Source organism: Lepisosteus oculatus, chromosome 5, assembly GCF_040954835.1.
Source record: "Lepisosteus oculatus isolate fLepOcu1 chromosome 5, fLepOcu1.hap2, whole genome shotgun sequence".
Taxonomy (NCBI): domain Eukaryota; kingdom Metazoa; phylum Chordata; class Actinopteri; order Semionotiformes; family Lepisosteidae; genus Lepisosteus; species Lepisosteus oculatus.
The window spans coordinates 55704007-55723522 of NC_090700.1; the positions used below are offsets into that span (position 1 = coordinate 55704007).

General features: G+C 44.3%; 1 protein-coding gene and 1 long non-coding RNA gene across 5 annotated transcripts; one reads left to right on the top strand and one right to left on the bottom strand.

Annotated features, from left to right (window-relative positions):
- Positions 1-10192: 10192 nt before the first annotated feature.
- Positions 10193-17994, bottom strand: det1 (DET1 partner of COP1 E3 ubiquitin ligase). Of its 4 annotated transcripts, XM_069190669.1 has the most exons (7): positions 17808-17994; positions 17541-17603; positions 16342-17119; positions 15124-15477; positions 12607-12797; positions 11780-11971; positions 10193-10856 (listed from the first exon to the last, which is right to left on the bottom strand). In XM_069190669.1, the coding sequence occupies exons 3-7, from the start codon at positions 17092-17094 to the stop codon at positions 10667-10669; spliced, it is 1680 nt and encodes a 559-aa protein (XP_069046770.1). In that variant the 5' UTR covers positions 17095-17119; positions 17541-17603; positions 17808-17994; the 3' UTR covers positions 10193-10666. The 4 variants fall into 4 exon arrangements, with proteins under 4 accessions (XP_069046770.1, XP_069046771.1, XP_015199252.1 ...); XM_069190670.1 differs by lacking the exon at positions 17541-17603; XM_015343766.2 differs by lacking the exon at positions 17541-17603 and having other exon boundaries at positions 17716-17994.
- LOC138239242 (uncharacterized) lies at positions 13274-16217 on the top strand. Its single transcript, XR_011189725.1, has 2 exons — positions 13274-13306; positions 15059-16217. It is a non-coding gene; the product is annotated as an uncharacterized lncRNA (long non-coding RNA).
- Positions 17995-19516: the final 1522 nt, after the last annotated feature.

Below are 19516 nucleotides of genomic sequence, written 5' to 3' on the forward strand. Positions count from 1 at the left end.
GGGACACGCCCCCAGGGGCTGTGTTTCGAGCAGTTGTCTGGGCTTTTTAAACGGGGGGAGCCTGTGTTCAAATCCCAGTTGAGGAGCTTCTATTTTTAGTGAGTGAGGCACGCCATTCCAAAAATAGCTCCAGTGAACACCCTGGAAAAATGAAGCCTCTCCAGGCTGTCATTGTAAATGAGAATTTTTTTTGGATATCTGTGAAATAGACTAGTAGTTCCTCATCCTTAATATTTGTGTTTTAGAGGTACTCATTTATTTTTAGAGTCCAAAGGTTCTAAAAAGACATTACTGTGGTACTGTGATGCCTGGCACTGTTTCTTTAGATGAAATAAGCAGAAACGGACAGAAGATAAAATAGCTGAACAATGTGAAGTTAAGAGATTTCACCGATCGCGGCCCTGGCCTGACCAGTCTTGGCTTCTCGTTCATTTCCAGCCCATTCTGCTTACAGCAGTGTTTATTTCCACTAGCGAAAAAAACACAATGAATGTAAAAAACAATGCTGGAATTACTAACTGCATTAAAGAGTAATAGAATAGATACTAGTCATTTACGTGATTCCTGTTGTGTTCGTTTCATGACTTCATGACCTTTATGAGAGGTACAGTATGTGCAGTGTCTTTGGAGCTGAGCTCTAAGAAATATTACGACATTCACCTAAATAAATTATACATTAAAACATATTGTCAATTAATTTATACTTCAATATACAAAAAAAATGTAATCGCAGCTGTAGTTTAATCATTTTCAATCGCAATTCAAGCCCTGTGAGTGTTATTTCTCATGTAACAGGGGGACCAACTGATCTCCTTTGCCCTTTATTTCAGCTCACAAAGCACAGAAGCATTGTCAAGCAAACTGTCTATTATTCACTAGTTCAAAAACTTATGACCAAAGAATGGAATACTTAAAATCATTCTGTAAAATGCTGTTATTTTAGATGCTCGTGAACTCACAAAATTAGACCAGAAAACACTTCTTACTCTGTGCCTGGTCTGTTAATTCATCACCTTCAGCTTAGCGTTAGTTTAGTGGCTGGGCATGGCGAACAGTGAAGCACATTCCTTTCTAGCAGCTGCAGTGCAGGCAGGCTTCCAGCAGGGAGCGATCTCAGGGCAATATTCACCATCACACCCACACGCCAGTGTGACTGCACTCGGACAGCTCAGGACCACGAAGGGCACAACTGTCCAAGGTCTTTCAGACTTCATGTGGAAAGCCCATTCAGTTGTGCCCTTCATGTTAATGAATCAGGGGAAAACGCAAAGAGCAAATTCCTCAGCAGAGAGCTACTGTAACCTCAGAGTGATTTCTTTTGACAGTAACTGCCTTCCACACATTTCCTAATTAAACATCGTCACAATGAACAGGATTATTGGCTCAATTGTAACATATGTCTTGTAAAAAGAGGGCACAGTTTATAGAACAGTGATGGTGGTCCTCAGGTTTTTTTTTATTTTATAATCTGAATAAGAAGCATTGTTTTATATAGCACCTGTAAAAGTAGCATCTCCAAGCGCTTTACTGTAGGTGTAAAAAATAGCTATAAGGAATATAAAAGCTGTAGCAAATTACAGACTAAGCATATAAGAAATACAACAGGTTATAGGTGCAGCGGAAGATCCAAGGTCTTTAGAAAATGGAGCAGACACAGACAGTAATTTAATAAAGGCCTTTCTGAAGAGAAAGGTTTTGAGTCTGGATTTAAATGCACTCAAGGCAGGTGACTCTCAAAGATCCTTTGGGACAGAACTGCAGAGCCTGTGGTGCAGCAGATGAAGGCCCTGTCACCCACAGAGTGTAAATGAGCTTAGGGGACAGACAGGAGACCAGAGTTAGAGGAACAAAGCTTGTGAGGTGTGGAGTAGACAGATAATCAGTCAGAAATGTACTGAGGTGCCAAGCCATGTAGTGGTGCCTACAAAGTGAGCATGGGATTTTAAAGTTGGCTCCAAAATTGATGGGAAGCCACTGCCATGTTCTGAACATATTGGAGTTTGTTCAGTGTGGATTTAGACACCCTAGCAAGTGGGGCATTGCAGAAATCAATTCTTGAAAACAAATGTGTTGACCACCTTTTCTGCTAAAAAGACAACATAGAATGTAGTCTGGCGATATTTCTAAGATGAACACATGAGGTTTTTACATTATTCTGAACATGATGGTCAAATGTCGAGCTGGGATCAAATATTAGCCTTAAATTATTCAACTTTGATTGAAATCAAAGCACAGTGCCATCCACAGATAGGGTTACTGCATTGTCTTTACGTAGATGATAGGAGGTGCCGAGTAACACAATCTTGTCGCAGTGAAGTGAAGTGAAGGAAATGTTGTTATCCAGGTTTTTATATCAGATGCACTTAGAGAGTGCAGATAGAGCTATGTCCCATGTCAGGTTTAGTATGGACACATATTAGAGTAGCATCAGCATAAAAATGGTCATTCAGACCATGTGAATTTGATAACTGACAAAGTGAGAACATGTAAATGCTGAATAGCAGTGGGCCCAGTATTGAACCCTGGTGAACACCAGACTTAATGAGCTCAAATTCAGAAGTAAAACCCCAAGAGAAGGGAAGTGTTAGCGATCGGTAAGATAAGAGCTGAACCTCTGAAGAGCGACGTCAGAAACTCCAAACGCAGCCTCAAGACAGGAGAGTAAAATGTCATGATTAACAGTGTCAAAAGCAGCACTTTAGTCTAGGAGAATTAGGATACTTATATCTAGTGTCTGAAGAGCACATTAATCCTGACCGATTAAACAGAAATGAGACTGATTAGAACCAGAACCTAAGACTCCTGGTATATTGGGGATGAGACACAATATTAACATGGTGATGGCTGCAGTGATGTGTCATTTCCTTAGAAAAACCTGACAGCAAGAATTCACCCGGCTCACTAGGTATTTTCTCCTGCTTCTCTAATAACTCCGAGTCAGAAATCTTAGACCCCGCAAAATGCAATGAAAGTAACTAGAGAGGAATAGAGACAAAAACACAATAAAAAGCCTTGTCTCACAGTCACGATCACTGGAGACTGCAATGAGAGGCACTTGAACAAGCTGTTTTAACACGTTAAATGATCAGAAGCGAGCAGCACAAGCAGGCGTGAGCGAGCTGAACCTCCCAAGGTCTTATTTCACACAGTAACAGGTTTAATCATGCCTGCTTCTTCATTCCAAGCCACTAATAAAACACGTGGAAGAGAACGGATTCTGAACATATCTGAGCATTTTCTCAGCAGTCCCTGATGCACATCGTTGTGCGGACAAAGGAGAACAGGAGCACATATAAGTATAAATTACGTTTCTCAGAATGATGATGAATTTTGAATAGATTTATAGCCCTGTACAAATCGCCTTCAGATTGAGGTGTATGTCAGCGATTACACCGGAGCTACAGATAACTGTCTTCATTCTAGGATCTGCTGCTTAAGTCTACCTTTCACAACCCAGAAGTACCTATTTCGCTCATCGAGAGTGCAGTTTCCATTAAAGCGGTCTCAAGGCTCTGCACGACAACCTGATGTTATGTATATCATAGCATATGAGGAAAATGATCAGCGCGTGCCTGTGCCTCATGGCACTCCCTATAATGACCCTGGGATCCAGACAGTTAAAATCAGTTATTTCGGATTCACAGGAAATTAAGGTCTAACATCTGGTAGGCAAATTGGAGCCGGGGTAATGGCAGAGATGGGTGGGAAGGGGGGGCAGGCTAAATCCTCCAATCTCGCAATCTGTGGTTTTTAAAAAGCCTCATATTTTGCTTGACCCACAGCCTCTAGGCTGGTAACACAATCCTGTCGGTTTCCGAGAGACGACCAGTAAGAAGCAGAATTAAACACTATAAATAAATGGATCCATTTAAGAGTGCTGCCCTTTCCCAGGATTACATCAGGCGCTTCGTTGCCATGACAACAGCAATTAGGAACTGAGTTTCCAGGCAGGCAGTGGATAGAACTCTGTGCGCCCAGTAGCCATGGCAACCAAGGTCAGGCCAGCATCACACATCTGCCTTCACACTAGCCACGTTACAAAGCACATAGACTTGTGGGGGATTGATGTGATCAGATACAGTGATTAAACACAACCATATGCTTTACATTACATTAACCCCATTGGGGGCTGGTGACTTGATACACAGAAACACTCATCTTCTAGCGAGAGACGTGTTCCACTCACTACCTGGTCCTAGTTGTTGGAGCCCTTTTGCCTGTTCAAAATCTAACCCATATCCTCTCAATTAATGGCAGTACTTACAAAAGAGGCTAAATACGTCTATTTGATCAATGAAGCAAAAAATATTCCCAGAAATCCTGACAATATTTTTTAATATGATTATTGTATTTTTAATTTGCTGTTTTATTTCTCTGCTGTAAATACAGACAATAGACAGTGCTTGAATTCAGTTTAAATAATGCATTTAAACACAACTCTATGAACTTACTACTTCAAAACATTAGACCAAATCGATGTGAAAACATTAACAAAGTGAGCAAGGCTGATTACATTACCCTGGGAGTGAGAGATACGAGGATAATGATGTTCATATTGCAGCCATCACGGACAATTCAAAACTCTATTTTTACGCAAATCACCAAAGGATAAATGTAATAATCTCTAAAGCGTCTTCATTTTAAATTTCAAAAAAATTTGGAATCGTCTTGAAATTGCCAAAGAGCCATGGCCATCCCAACGCTGATACACATTGATACTGGTAATTATAGGACGAGTATTGATTACAGTAACTGTGAAGTATAAAACTGGGGCACATCACAGCTAAGTATAAATTCAGGTTCACATCAAATATATTAGATAAACAGCAAATGAGTGCTAAAACACTGTGCACATAATCCATTTTTTGGTTTGTGTTTTAGTGCTTTTATTGTACTGGCCTTTTCACTGAACAACTTGTGGTGTTAGAAGTCATGTTCCCAGCTTGTATTTCAACCCCTGTCCTGCATTTCCCTTCAATGATTATGACTTTGGTCAGAACAACCTAAGGTGGGGACTGTGAGAAAAAACAAAACCCACAAGTCTGGTATTTGGCTTACAATGGTACTCAACTAGATAAGAAAGTACTCTCAAGTGAGCTTTAGTGGGTGACAGTGTTTCAAATGAGAACACACCTTGAAAGAATGTGTTTATGGAAATGCACTGTATTTGTTTGTTACAGTACAAATGGTTCTTAATTAATAACATGGTTATTGGAAAGTTTAAAATGAAGCACAACTGCTAAACAGACATACAGTTGCATAGGTTATCTATCGTTTCAGATAGAACTGTGCTTGAGGTATAGTCTCAGTATATGGTTGACAGCAGCAGGATCAACAGAGTAAGAAAACGTCAGTTAATAAGTTAAAATTAGTGTTTAGATCCTGGCAAGAGCAGCCCCAGAGATGTGACAAGCCTGGTCTGCTGGCCAGCGAACCACAAAGTCAACCCTCAGGATCGAACAGGGAGGCCCCTGCCCAGAAACAGGCCGACACAGGGAACAGGCCGGCCATTTACACATCCTAAGGCCATGAAAACAGAGGTTAGAACTTACTGCGGCTTACTGTTAACCAGCAAGTTTAGACGGCTTTTTTCTCCTACTGACTTATTCTAAACGTACAGGAGCTCAAACATTATAATTGCATTATGGAATTGATTTCAGCAAATATTGTGTATCCATCTAGTATATTAAGTATATTAAGTCATAAAAAACAGAAGAAAACACAGAAAACCATCGTCTTGTATATGAATCACCTTGAAAGCAGATGTCTGCTAAGTTTCCACGCTCTCCCGAAGGGCAGCGCGACCAAGGGACGGTTTATTGTTAACGCAGTAATTGGGAACATAAAAGCAAAGTGAAGTGAAATGGACTAGTGCCTCATACTCCTCCCCCGTCTCCGGGGTCACCCCAGGTGTGCAGCAAGTGTTTGAATGTGTTCAATTAGCTTGTGTAACCAGAGGCAGAGCGCACAGTTAATCCCACAGCACCTGCTGTCCTTTCGCAGGTAACCCAGCCAGGGGGGCAGGGCATCACACTAGACTGCCTGCAGCTGCTCTGGATTTAGCCCATTTATCTGATTGGAGATCATTTAAAAAAACATGATTATTAGAACACGAACCAGGCCAGCAGATAAACCGCACAACAATACAACGAGCCAGCTTCTTTCTTTCTCATCCGCCTCCCCCTCTTCTCCTCGTCGGAATGATTGTCCCTTCCGGCTTTCGCATTTTTTCTTCACTCCTCGCACATCCACTCAACTCAAAATTAAAAACATGAGATTAGAACCCGTTCTAACCTTTGCCAGCCTTGCGGCTGTGTCGCTCACAGATTTCCACAGGAGGCTCGAGTGGAATCACGGGTGGTGATGGCGCGGCGCGGCAGGAGAGCGAATTCAGGGAGCGAACAGATAATGCCCATCAAGCAAGTGAGGTGAATGGCAGGCTTAGGAAATGAAAGGTCCTTCTGCTTTTTTTCATTGAGGGGGTCGAAATGAGTCTCTGGATAAGAGCGTGGCTGCAGCACACACAAATCAAAAGGCAACACTCTTGGGCACCACCGGCTGACAAGAGCTGCAGCCGCTCTCGAGGTTACAGCAGTCCAGACTTCCCATCAGTCCCTCCAACCACTGGACAGACTGCTCTGTAGAGCAGCGCTCTCACCCTGTGAGAAAGGATCTCTGCATTTTACATCTATATTTGCAGTCACAGTAAGTTAGGACTGTTCCTTGACAAGGCACAGTCCATACAGAACTTCATCCAGGCATTGAAAATCTCCAAAGCTGGTGACGAGGTCAACACAGCAGACTTCAGACTGAGACCCGAACCACAGGACACCAGTGGAAACTGTGTGAATGTGCATTTCAAACAGAGAACAGGAGGAATCTTGTTACCCAAAGGGTTGTGGGAATAGGACATGAGTTATGTAAACATTGTTGAAGCAATTCGACAACAATTCGACAAATTCCTAATGCAAGAAATTGTATATGGCTAATAAAGTGATCTCATTATTCCATGTATTCTTTCAAGACACAGCTGGAGGAGGTCCTCGGATCAATTAACTGCTAACGACCAACTGGGCTAGAGATGGGCTTGATCGTCTCCTCTCATTTATAAGCTTTCTGAAGATCTTAAGTAAATAAACCTTTTCTTTTACTAATTCATATCACTCCCGTTCAATGGGCAAGTTGATTTATTTTATGCTCTCATGTCCAGGGTCCTGGTGCTGGCTGGGAAAACAGTGCTTTCCACTTTAAAATCAGAAGTTCTCGAGTCCACTTTCACTCAAGGCATTGACATGGAAGCGACGGTCAGTGAAAGAGAAGGAGGAGACGCGGTTCCATTAACCACTCCCAGTGGCCTGGTGACAGTGGCCCAGTGGCGGTTCCGCAGACGTTCAGCGGAAACTGTATTTAATGCAGTATCTTTAGCATGGATTTCAATCCTGTGTCAAATCAAGTGAAACTCCAAGTGGTTACGTTATGGTGATGCACTTTGCAGGTAGGAAGGTGGTTAGTTGGCCATTAGATTAAAGGTACGTCCCTCAAAAGACTTACCTTGCTGAACACTGACACTATTTTTCTTGGTGGTTTCTTGGTTCTTTGGTTAGGATGGTTATGTGTGAAGTTCCACGGGGCAGAATACCGAGACCCCTACTGTTGAGAATTCATGTTTCCTCTTGATAATAAACAGGAATTACATCGTCGGAATTATCAGTTCAAAGCAGACGATACTCAAATCCATATGCACACTGACCTGATTGTGATGTGGCCAATTCAGGAGTCCTATTACATTTCTGATATTAAAGTTTAGGGCGACATTTTTTATATTTACTTTGTGATAAGTCTGAGGACAAACTGTTGGGATTCTCCCATCATTTCACAGAGTACAGTTGTGTAAAACCAGTGCTGTAATCACTGCTTCAATTTAGGGGTCATCCTAGATTGACTCTGAAACCCTGCCTACAGAAATATATATATTTTTGTTTCTCGACAATACTTTTGTCCAGGGCGCAACAGGGGAATACAGCCTGGAAAGAAGCTAGTCACATACACACACAATTTAGATTTACAATGTCTCTAGTCAGCATGCCTTCTGGGGGTGTGAGCGGGAAATGGGGGACCCAGAAAAACACCACACGGAAGGAGGGAACTTACACAACACACAAAAGAGGCGCCCCAGGTCAAAACGGAAGCCAGGATCCAAGACCTGTGAGGCAGCAGTGCTAACCACTACCCCATTCTTCAATTACAGAGACATCAAATCGAATCCCGCCAGGACACTGTGTGCTTCGCCAACCCAGCTCCAAACACTGACTCGCCTGGTTGCAGGTAAAGTGAAATGTAATAATGAATGCAACCAATAAGTCTTTTATTGCCATAGATCGGAGAACAAGTACTGTTGTTACAAAATGCCTTCCCAATAGTTTCCATTTATTGAACTTCTGAGATTAATGTTTCAATCCAGTTCATTTTCATTGTCCCTTTTTAATTAAACAGCACCACAACTTTAATATAAATGTGTATTGAGAGTTGTTTCACTGTTCAAATAACATAACCAAGTAATATACAGTACATCATGAATAAAGGAAGCTTTCTTGAAAACAAAGGACAGATGAAAGAACAAATTTTAATCTAATTTTGTCAGGCTAGTTGTAAAATGTTAATTAAAGAATGGATGTGTTTACTTCACCTATTTTTATCAATTTTAATTCAGATTTAAGGAGACGTTGGTCCAGATTGGAAGTGGCACTGAATTTCATCAGAAATAAAAGCACAGCCCCGTTGTAGGTACTCTGCAATGTTCACCTTATTTTTTCTGTAAGTTACTTTGTATAAAATGATCTGCTTAATGACTATGTATACAGAAGGGTATTTCGCACCAGCAGCCCAACTGCACAGGAGATTAGGAGGTTAGACCGGACTGAAAAAAGCTTAAATAGGAATTCAGTCAGGACACCATGGTTTGTACCTTACTGTAACATGGCTCATCAGCTAGACCAAAAGAAATTGGGCTTATTTCTCCCATTGTTTCTAACTCTACAGACAGGTAATGCAGAATTTCTACCAACCTAGAGTATTAAAAAGTAGAAGGCTGGGTGATTTAAAATATTTGGAACAGCTTAAAAGGTACTTATTATGCAATAGCAATTTGAAAGCCATTTTCATGTTCTTTGCTCTTAAATAAAGCCGCCTGCAAAGCTCACTTTTTCCTGTTGTGAAAGACCAAACTTGATTGCACTCTGAAACCAGAACTCCTGTAGGGATTTTTTCTTCTTTTTGCAGCAAGACCATTTGATTTAAATTAAAAAAAAGGAATCCCACGTATTTACAGACACCCACCTACTCACACCTCCGCGGAAAGACGAGGACACACACGTACGCGCGCGCGCGCACACACACTTTTCCTTTCACTCTGCCACACACTCCGAGATCCAGTCCCTGGAATTGAACGGACAGAGCAGCTCGGTAACAAAATATGGTCAGAAACTGAGAAAGAGAATGTTGCCAATCGGAATACACTCCACTCTATTCATTCTTCAGAGAAAAAGATGTCTTGCAATCATAGCCACAGCAGAACAGATTCCTCAAAGCACTTATCTCTCTCAGCCGTGTCTGAAAAGACTCATTTAACTATACCGAGAGGCATTAGAATGCTATTGGTACCAATACACATTTGTTGCCTTTTAGTGCCTCTCCGTACATACCCAGGCCAGGGCCAGACAAACACTTGACACTACAGCTGAGTGATTCAGAGGGAACATCAACAAATGTAGCTCTTAGCACAGTCAGGAATCAGAACCTATAAACTGTTACAGTCCACAGGTTCTCTCACGGAAACATCAGAGCTCAGCACCACCAGAGCTTATAACTGCAGTCTGCACTTCAACATTACCAGATCAGTTGTGATATTTGGCAGATAGTTATGGCAATATTACATTTCTAATCAGCTTGGTAGTGAGATGCTCAATTGAGTTAAGATCTTGCAATTGAGAAAGTGCATGACACTCTTTGATCATTTCCTTCTGTTGCACAAGATGAGGTATTCAGAGTTTCATTAAAACTTTATGAAATACAACACTGTACTCATCTCCCTGGGGCTAATCTTCCATAATTTCCATAACTCCTCTGTGCTGCACCTTATTCTGAGTGCTTAATATGGTCATAAGGTGATAAAAATTAAAAAGAAGAGAAATGCTTAAAAACAACAAAACAAATTTATTGAGCCAAACTGCACAAGTAATCAATTTAAAAAACAATAAAAACAGCTGCTCACTTTAGCCAAAAGGTCTCTAAAAATAAAAAGGATCTGAAGAAATCTGAAGTAGCTGCAGATTCGCACTCACTTAAAACCGACATTAAGAAAGAACGTGAACTCCGGTCTTAGCATAGTTTCATGCTTTCATGTTTAAGGACCTGAAGTTTCACCGCCTACTGAAACATCAGTCCTAGTGAAATCCCCTGACCTCAGAAGGTGCTCTGCCCGCGCGCGCCTCACCAGACGCAGTAACCAGGGCGGCAGCCACGCCAGCATGAGCCGTCAGACCACGCAGACCAGCGGTGTGTTGAGGTTCCGTCAAGACTGGCGTGCTCAGCAGCCTGCCGCAGAGCCACAGACCGCAGGGCCGATCTGTGGCACCTAGTCCCTCCGACGTCTCCCGTTCCCATCCCCTCAGACGGACACATGGCGCATGTGGAAGTTAACTACGTACTCCGCGTTGGTTCGCTGCACAGAGATCGCGAAGGGCTCGAAGGGGTGGAAAGTGAAAGCCACCAGCCGCCGCACTGTGGGATTAATAGGACGGCCTAAAAGTCCAGCTTGGATCTTGAACTTCAATAACCCCGAGTCCCGGGCATAAAATCTGCAGGACAAAACAGGAAAGACAGTAAAATTGGATTACACGTGCTATTCAAGATTAGACGTTTGCACTGCAAGACTACTCTTGTCAGAAACTCCCTTCGATCCAATCATTGATGACAGAACCACACCTTGCTGTTCATTAATTAATTACATCTGACAGCAGCCAACTGCAACCAGAAGCTGGGCAATAAAGTCAGTGTAAGACCCCCTCCCCACCACCACCAAATACGACCACGTTTCAACAGAGAAATCTGTGCACTAAGGAAAGATATTTCTCACGCAACCTCAGAAAAGTGGCAACTTGCACCCTGAAGGAGAGGCAGAAATGTGGCACTGACATTGCACATTTGTGCCCTTTCCCCACACAAGAATGGTTGGGATTTCCTCTGTTCTATCTTTACAACTGAGCACCTGATCATGGACAATATCTTATATGAGAAAAGGCCTAAAAAAGAAAGAGCTCTAACCTGTTTGGAAAGGACAGGTGAGAATGGCTGCCTGATGATGTAGGGCTGTCTGGCTTTAAGCGCTCTTGATACATTTTCATGTAGCACGCAAGAAAAAAAATCTTATTCACAAATATAATAAACAAAGCAATTATTCAACCGCCATGTTTAAAACACTCCAATACTAGCAGATGAAATTAGGAGACATGGTGATTTTTCTGCAAATATGTGGGGTGGGAAAAATCAGCCAGTGCCTTTACCAAAATTATTCAGTGGTTATTTCCACTTGGAATACCTTATTTTGCAGAACACAGTGAAAGATATGATAAAAGATGAACGCACAATAAAGACACAAGACTGAAGACCATTAAGGCTTGCAAGTGATACAAATCCTGTTCACTCCCAAGGTGTTTTGGTTAGCATGACATTTCCATTTCAATTATTCTCCTGGGTGGGAGAAGCTTCTTTTGCCCATTACCTTATCGGATGGTCCCCGCAGGTCTTGGGGCGCTCCATCACAGACACCCACTTGTCATCGTAGCTGAAGAGCGAGAGGTCCAGATAGGGGCTGCTGCTGTAGGACTGGGCGCTGATGGGCAGCTGGCCCAGCAGCCGCCTCACCGCCTCAGTGTGCCCCCCATACTTGGCATTGACAATCGTGTCCTTGAACCTAACCAAGAAAACGCAGGGTTCTTAATAGGAGGGCGCGCCATCTGAGTGCCACTGATCACCCTGCCCCCTTTAGTATACCTGCTTAAAATGTTACAGCAGACATCAAATGTACCTTTATTGAACATAGTCCGCCACAGGAAAAAGAAAGCATACTGTACCATTAATCATGTGGCAATACAGCGTTTTTAGAAAACTCTGATGGGGGATGCAAAGGAACAAGTAATAGGTTTATTCCATGCTGAAAAGAGAAGAGAGAAAACACGTTTCGGCTGAGGAGCCTTCTTCAGGTGTGGAGGTGTGGTGTGGAGCCTTTTTCACACCTGAAGAAGGCTCTACAGCCGAAACGTTGCGTTTTCTCTCTTCTCTTTTCAGCATGGAATAAACCTATTACTTGTTCCTTTGCAGCCTATGCGTGCTGACACAGCTACCTAGCTGATAACGGTTACTCGCTATCACCTTTAGTACTATAGGCCACCCTGGATGAAAGCGTCGATTAAACTATTCTTGCATGGGGATGGAAATGAAGCCTTCCACCCGCTGTGGGTCTGTGGGTGCTCCACTGCTGACTAAACCTGCACAGATCCCTGCCTGAGGCAACGCCTCGCTCCTCCGCGTCACGTGCTGTACACTGACCTCCGCTGTACCTGCCGCGCAAAGCTGTTGCTGGAGGCGGAGCAGGGGAACTGCACGGCGTCACTGTGGAGAGTGGCGTTGCGGAAGAGGTCGCAGAAGTTCTCGAACAGCTCCAGCAGCTTGTCCGACGTGTTCTCGAACACCGCGAGCACCTCCGTGGTCACCATGTTGTACACCACGAAGAACGAGGGCTGGGGGGGGGGGAAGGAAACAAGAGGGATCGCTTTTTTCCCCACCCCAGTCGTTTTTGTCACATATCCACCCGAACTGGGATCTCCTCAGCTCGCAACTACAAAGAGTGCAGCCCCGCATGGGTTGAAGAGGAGCAGGAGGCACGGAGAGACCTCTGACCTGCTGGCCCTCGAGCCGCCTTCGGGCAGGCCACAGGACGCACAGCCTCGTACCGCAGGCTCGGTGCCGACGGGACGAGAGAGGCACCCAGGAAGCTCTGGGGTTACAGGGTCACTGGGACATCAGCCATCCAGAAAAGCTGCAAGCAATTACTATTATGATTATTATCCAAGCCTTCTTATTACTTATCTATTGGGCTGAGCGATTCACTTTTTTTCTTTTAGTACTGTCAACAAAACTAATTAGGCACCAATTTGTCTAGCGCGTTAATCGATTTTTTGTTGTTGTTTTTTTTTGTTTAAGGTGCAGGCTCTTGTAATACTAGTACTAATGAAGAGGGAGGCATACTGTAAGTATACTTTTTAATCTCACAAATCTGAAATTTTCTCAGAAGAACCTAACTTGCTTGAAATGCAATAGATTCAATATGTAGCACCTAATAATGATTTATACAATCTTGAGCAAAATGTGAAATGGATCACACTACTATGCCATTGGGGTCTTAGGCGTTTCCCTTAAAGTTATTTTTTTTACCAAATCATAAACTATACAGTTTCAGTACTATACAGTACTGATATCTTAATATGCTCTTCATATTCATATAGAGCCCAGTTTTATTCAAATTAGATGCCCTGCATAGTTTATCTCTTAGCTGTAGTACAGAAAAGAAAAAATGTACTACTGTAGATATAACAGGCAAAACATGTTTTAACAAAAATATTTTCTAATTCAGTCCTTTTTTCAAACAATACAGAGTATTGTAGTACAGAAGTTCAAGTGTAACTGGTCTTCTGTATTTGCAGAGCACAGACAGCTGCACACTGGTCTGTGTCCACTTTTACCCAAACTTCTTTTGGTCCTTTGGAAAAATGGCACAAAACAATTCTCACTATAGACTGAGCTCTGAACAAGCGACAAAGTTCTAAAAGAAATATAGGTTTCTTCACCTCAAGTCTCATTCATTATAATTACAACCAAATTATTAAAAAAAACAATTCTATTACTGTACTGATACATTTTTAAATTCTGTGCAATTTTGTGTTATGCTGAACACATTAAATTAAGCAAGTGACAACACTAGAATTTTAATTAAGAGCAAACAAAAACCACTGTACTACTCACACCTTCACGCCTCATGATTTCACCTTTTCCTTAAAGCCATTATTTCAGACAAAGACAATGAAGACATATCAATAACCTTATTCATCAAATACGTTGTCAAAGATGGGCCTGATTTAGTTTATAAAATATCGTTAGCTATATTATCCATGTGCCTGAAAGTGCCTATACCGTACTGCCTCGCCTGAAAGGGCATTCTACTTGTTAAATAGATACACTTGTTTTATTAAGATAGTAAATGTTCAACAAAATACACTCAAACAATAAGATTTCAAAATTGATGAGTACTTCTATTCTTTATATGCCACAGTTCATTCATGGTGTGTTTCATTGTTACTATTCTGATAGAGGTATCACCTAGCTATTTGATGAACAATATGTACAGTATACTCATCTCAGTGTTACTGGAGAAGACAAATGGGAACCTTTTTTTACTTTTAAACTATAAAATATAGCCTCAGAGTTGTAACTGTTACCAATGACTCCTTGGTATAATACTGAACTCAGAGTTGTCAGCTACACATAAAGAGAAGATCTATTAGCAATAACTTACTGCATTTAAAAAACGCTCAAGATTAAATTAAGGGTGTCCACTTCTCAGAGTTCGCACATAAACCATACCATTTAATATCAGTAAAATGCTTTTGCATCCAGTAAACTACTAGCACAATTACAGTTTTAGATAAGGAACAGTGACCACATATACATTAACTTCAATTAGCAGTTGAGAGCAAAATCCCTGCTGCAGGCCTGGAGAGCCCCAGTCTAGCCAACTGTACAGGTCATTTCTTTCTAATGTTTATGAAAACCTGATATTGATCAATTAATCACAGAATTTGCTCAGTCAGAGAATTAGCTGGAGTTTGAATCCTGATTCAAGCATATGAAAGAAACCTCCTGCATCCTGACTTGGTCCCTTTATAGCCTGTGAACATGTTAATCTATGATGTCGTAAATACTGCTGCATTCTTCTGGTCTGTAGGAGGCTTGTCTACAGACTAGGAAACATCCGGCGGTGTGAATGATGGGCCGGTGGCATGGAAATACCTGAGAGGGGTCGGTGACGCGCAGGGTGACCACGTCCTCGCTGGTGTACTTGATGAAGAGGTGGTGCTCGTCCAGCAGCTGCATCTTCCACATGCGCAGCTGGCGCAGCTGGTCGAACAGCTGGAAGAAGCGGCGCTTGGCTGTGGCGCTGCCGTCCTGCTCCGCCCGCCGCCACAGGTACACCAGGAGACGGTGCTTCAGGGAATTGATGGTCTTCTCCTTGTAGAGGCGGGAGAAGCCCGGCTGCCCCTCAGCCTGGGCCTCGGGGTACACGGCCGAAAGGGTCAGGAGGTCATCCTCATAGCAAAAGCGGCCTATCGTCCGTACATCGAGGAAGGTACCTTCTGGGGTCACCTAGGGACCAGACAATATCAAATACCACCACATGGCTTTGTTTCTGCATTACAGACACACATCATGTCACCTGCGACCGGCAGAGAACGCCACACATACGACAGACTTCTAGAGGGGATATGATCATCACCCCGCGTTAGGAGTGATCCACTCCAGTTTTGACTTGAAATGCAGGCACAACATCCAAACACAATGGGATTATCTGGTCATCTTTCAGCATTCCCGATGGCCACGGCTAAACTCAGCCTGCCAGCCAGCCTATATCCACACATGGCCAATTTGCGTTAGTATCGTGGTCATGATTCGGGAGCCGGGGGGTTCTTAATTGGGTGAATCGAGAACAATGCCGGTCGTGTGAAGGCAGGCGTTTGGCCTGACTGGCATCTGCTGACATTTCTTAAGTCTCACCTCAAAACTTGTTTTTAGATGGCCTTCAATTCGTCATTTCTTTCTTTTCACTTCACCTTTATGTATATGGCTCTGTGGCTAAGGATCTGCGCCTGTGACTGGAAGGTTGCCGGTTCAAATCCCGGGGATGGCAGAGGAATCCTACTCCGTTGGGCCCCTGAGCAAGGCCCTTAACCCCAACTGCTCCAGGGGCGCCGTACAATGGCTGACCCTGCGCTCTGACCCCCAGCTTCTCTCCCTGTCTGTGTGTCTGTGTCTCCATGGAGAAAAGCTGGGGTTTCTTCCTAATGCAAGAAATTGTATAGGGCTAATAAAGAAACATTACAACATTACATATATATTTTTGGTTCACTGAACTTATGTGTAGAATTTATGTGAAGTGCCTTGGCCTTGGCCTGGAATAAAACTGCGTGACTGGGTGACCGGCTGGCTGGCCGGTCGGCGGGGCAAAGCTACCTGAAAGACATGGATGGTCTGCTGCTGCACCGAGAGCACGGCCAGGATGTTGCGGTAGAGGTAGAGCCCCTGGTTGTGCGACAGGATGATCTTGTCGCACTTGAAGGCCCGCGTGTCGCAGAGGCGGCCGGAGTGCAGGTCGATGATGTGCAGGGAGTAGTCCTCCAGCGGCGAGCGCGGGTTGGGCGTCACCGACTCGTTGTTGCGGTACACCTCGAAGAAGTGGGGGTGCGGCTCCTCGGGCAGGTAGGCGGCGGAGCCCACGATGACGTAGCGGCAGTCGTCGGTGAAGAGGCTGCACTCGCGGTTCAGGTGCTCGCCGCTGGAGGCCACGTTGGTGACGTGCAGCAGGGAGAAGAAGCGCTCGAAGAGGCGGCCGCGGATGCTGAGGGAGCGCTGGTCGTTGCCGTTGGCCAGCGTCTCGCCCTCCTGGCCCCACAGCAGGTCCTCCGCCGCCTGGCAGCCCTGGTACTCGTAGATCTCCAGCGAGGTCTGGTCCAGGGAGAAGGCGATGAAGCAGCGCCCGTCCGGGGAGAACTTGCGCAGGAAGCACGGCGGCTTCTCCACGTTCACCACCGTGAAGTTGGGGAAGAGGTTCTGATGGAAGCAGCGCACCCGGTACCAGTGCGCCCCGGGCCGGCCCGAGCAGACCCTCCGGCGCTCCAGGCGGTGGACCACGTTCTGGTTCTGGATGCGGCGAGGTCTCAGGGTCGGGCACTCGTCCTCCATCTCACGGGCAAGGGCAGCTGGCATGGGTCACATAGCTCAAGAAACACCGCTGCGGAAGAGAGCGACACCCCGGCTGCTCTAGCACAGACGCACGGCACAAGCCGGCTGGCTGAGCCGACATCAGAGTGGCAACACAAGACCACAGGTCAGCTGTGCGTGAAGGTGTATTTCCCCTTTTGTTGAAACCTCGTACTGAAGGAGCAGAACATGTGCCCAAATCTGGTATTGTGCAAAAAGACGTTTTAGGGCGGACAAAACTTCTGTTGTTGACAACTATTCTGTTGTTTCAATTCAACTGAAACCGAATAGGTGTCTTGTGTTATCCCATCAGCTTCCACAGCGCACGCCTTAAACTAATCAAACAGAATCATGGGAGGGGGGGGGCACCAAAGTATTTCTTGAATAATGTTTAGAATGACCACACATGTAGACATTTAATTTCAGCTAATCGTATAAACGACGATACTTACGTTTCAAGTTTTATAATTCACTTGTAACTGTAACCAATCTCAGTAATGGTTTGGAGCTAACTTCTAGCGTTATACACGTGGGCAGATAAAAACAGAAGGAAAAGGTTGCACCAAAAGAGAAACAAAGTTTAGATTCATATGAGCTGCTGGTTACGTACAAACAAAAAACACTCACCTATCTAAGGAAATCGCAAAGCAAAATGCACTACTGAGATAATACCGTCCTAGCGATTCAGCAACACACATGACTCATGAAAATAAGAATACCTAAACTACATCACTAATTCGGACGACGGCTTCCCACACTTCTGAATAATAGCAGCCAACAGCTTCAAGGAAACATACACTTTGAAAAGTGTTTTATCTTTGTCGCCGTATTCCGTACTACAAACTAGCTCGGAAACTGTGCCAACCACCATAGACACCACACAGGAAGCGCAAGCGCTGGCCCAAAATAAAACGAAGCGCTCTCCTCACAGCGGCCCCTTCAGGTGAGAAGCAGTATTGCACAGCCTGCACTGCCTGACCTGTTGCTGGAGACTAACGTCACTAACTTCTATAGAGAGGTTTTGGTCACGCAGAATTTTCTTTAGAGTATCAGGAGACAGATGAAAAACAGAGTGCAGTGGGAATTCTTATTATTATGAAGCCTAGTTTCCTAGTTTTTTGTTGTATTTTAACTATTAAAGTGTTTACCGCCAGTGTTAACCATACTCCAGCCCACTTCTTTGTGTTCACATTTTTGGAGCACGGGTTCATGTGGCACCTGGAAACTCAGATGTGCCCTTTACCTTTAATTTATCTAAGAGCAACCTGCGGAATACCCTGTCTCGCTCGAGGGAAAGAGTCCCGTCGCAGGGGTCGTGCTCTCGAGCTCCCGGTAGCCATGGAAACAGACGGGGAGGGGTGAGGCAGAGTCTCGGGCGCCTCCGGGAGCGACACGATTCCGCCGAGCGGGGGTAGTTCGTGCATGTTAATACGGCCTTGTGCAAATCGTGGTTCACGACAGAGAAAAAGCAGGACCCGTTTACCTCAAAGAAAAAGGGAATAAAGCCCAAAAGAATCTCTATTGCATAGTGAGCAGCGCACTGGGTGATCGTGCACGCTGCGGAACGTGGACGCTCCAGTGTCAGTGAGATATCTTTAACCCCAGACAACCAGAAACACAGCTTTCCGTACGTCGGGGATGCGCAAAATAACGTTTGAGTTATTTTGCTGGTGATTGACTCGGTCTGGGCATGTCTAGACCTCTGCGGGTGAAGATTTGGCCATGAACATCAGGAGGCAAAACTACTTAAATTTGCCTCTTGTCCACCTTCTGACAGGCAGGCACAGCTCTGCTGATCCTGAGACACAGAAGACAGTACCGTGGGGGGCGGCAGGTTGCATGAATTTAACTTAATCAAAGCATGGAATACTGTATGAAGGTTTCAGTTGTTGTAAGTGATGAATACTGGGATGTTATAGTGGCCATTGTCCTTTTATACACGGCGTTAATGCCTCTGCGTGTGCATCACTGTCTTGATTATCACATTTATCACAAATCAGTTTAGATTTTGCATGTTCACCCCCGGATCCCCACCTGATGTAGATTTCTAACAGCTGGACCCATTGAGAAGCATATTGACCAAACCGCAGCACTGATGAACCATGTGCTGAGGATCACCCGTCAGTGCAATTTCATCTGTCCCAGCAAGGAGCTATGGACACTCCTAACCTCAGCTCACCACCCCTCAGCAGGCTGGTCTGTAGGATCACTGGAGAAGGAACTACATACAAACAAGCTGCACCACACTGTGGTCAAGAGGCCAATTACTCAGACATCATGTAGCCACAAAAATTACTTCTTTTATTAACATCCATGCAAAAGCAATACCGCTCCTTAGCAAACACATCACATCCGCTTTGTCAAGGCGATGTCAGAAGACCTGGGCGGACTGACCCTGCTCGTGCACTGAGACAGCGCAGAGACCCCT

Bases quoted from the DNA above. Each gene is read 5' to 3' on its own strand.
- det1 (XM_069190670.1), bottom strand. From the start codon at position 17,094: ATGCCAGCTGCCCTTGCCCGTGAGATGGAGGACGAGTGCCCGACCCTG. The intron at 12,798-15,123 runs GTATTTCCATGC...CCCCCCCCCCAG, and splicing joins GCGTCACCGACCCCTCTCAG to CCCTCGTTCTTCGTGGTGTA. The intron at 11,972-12,606 runs GTCAGTGTACAG...TTTCTTGGTTAG, and splicing joins GCGCGGCAGGTACAGCGGAG to GTTCAAGGACACGATTGTCA.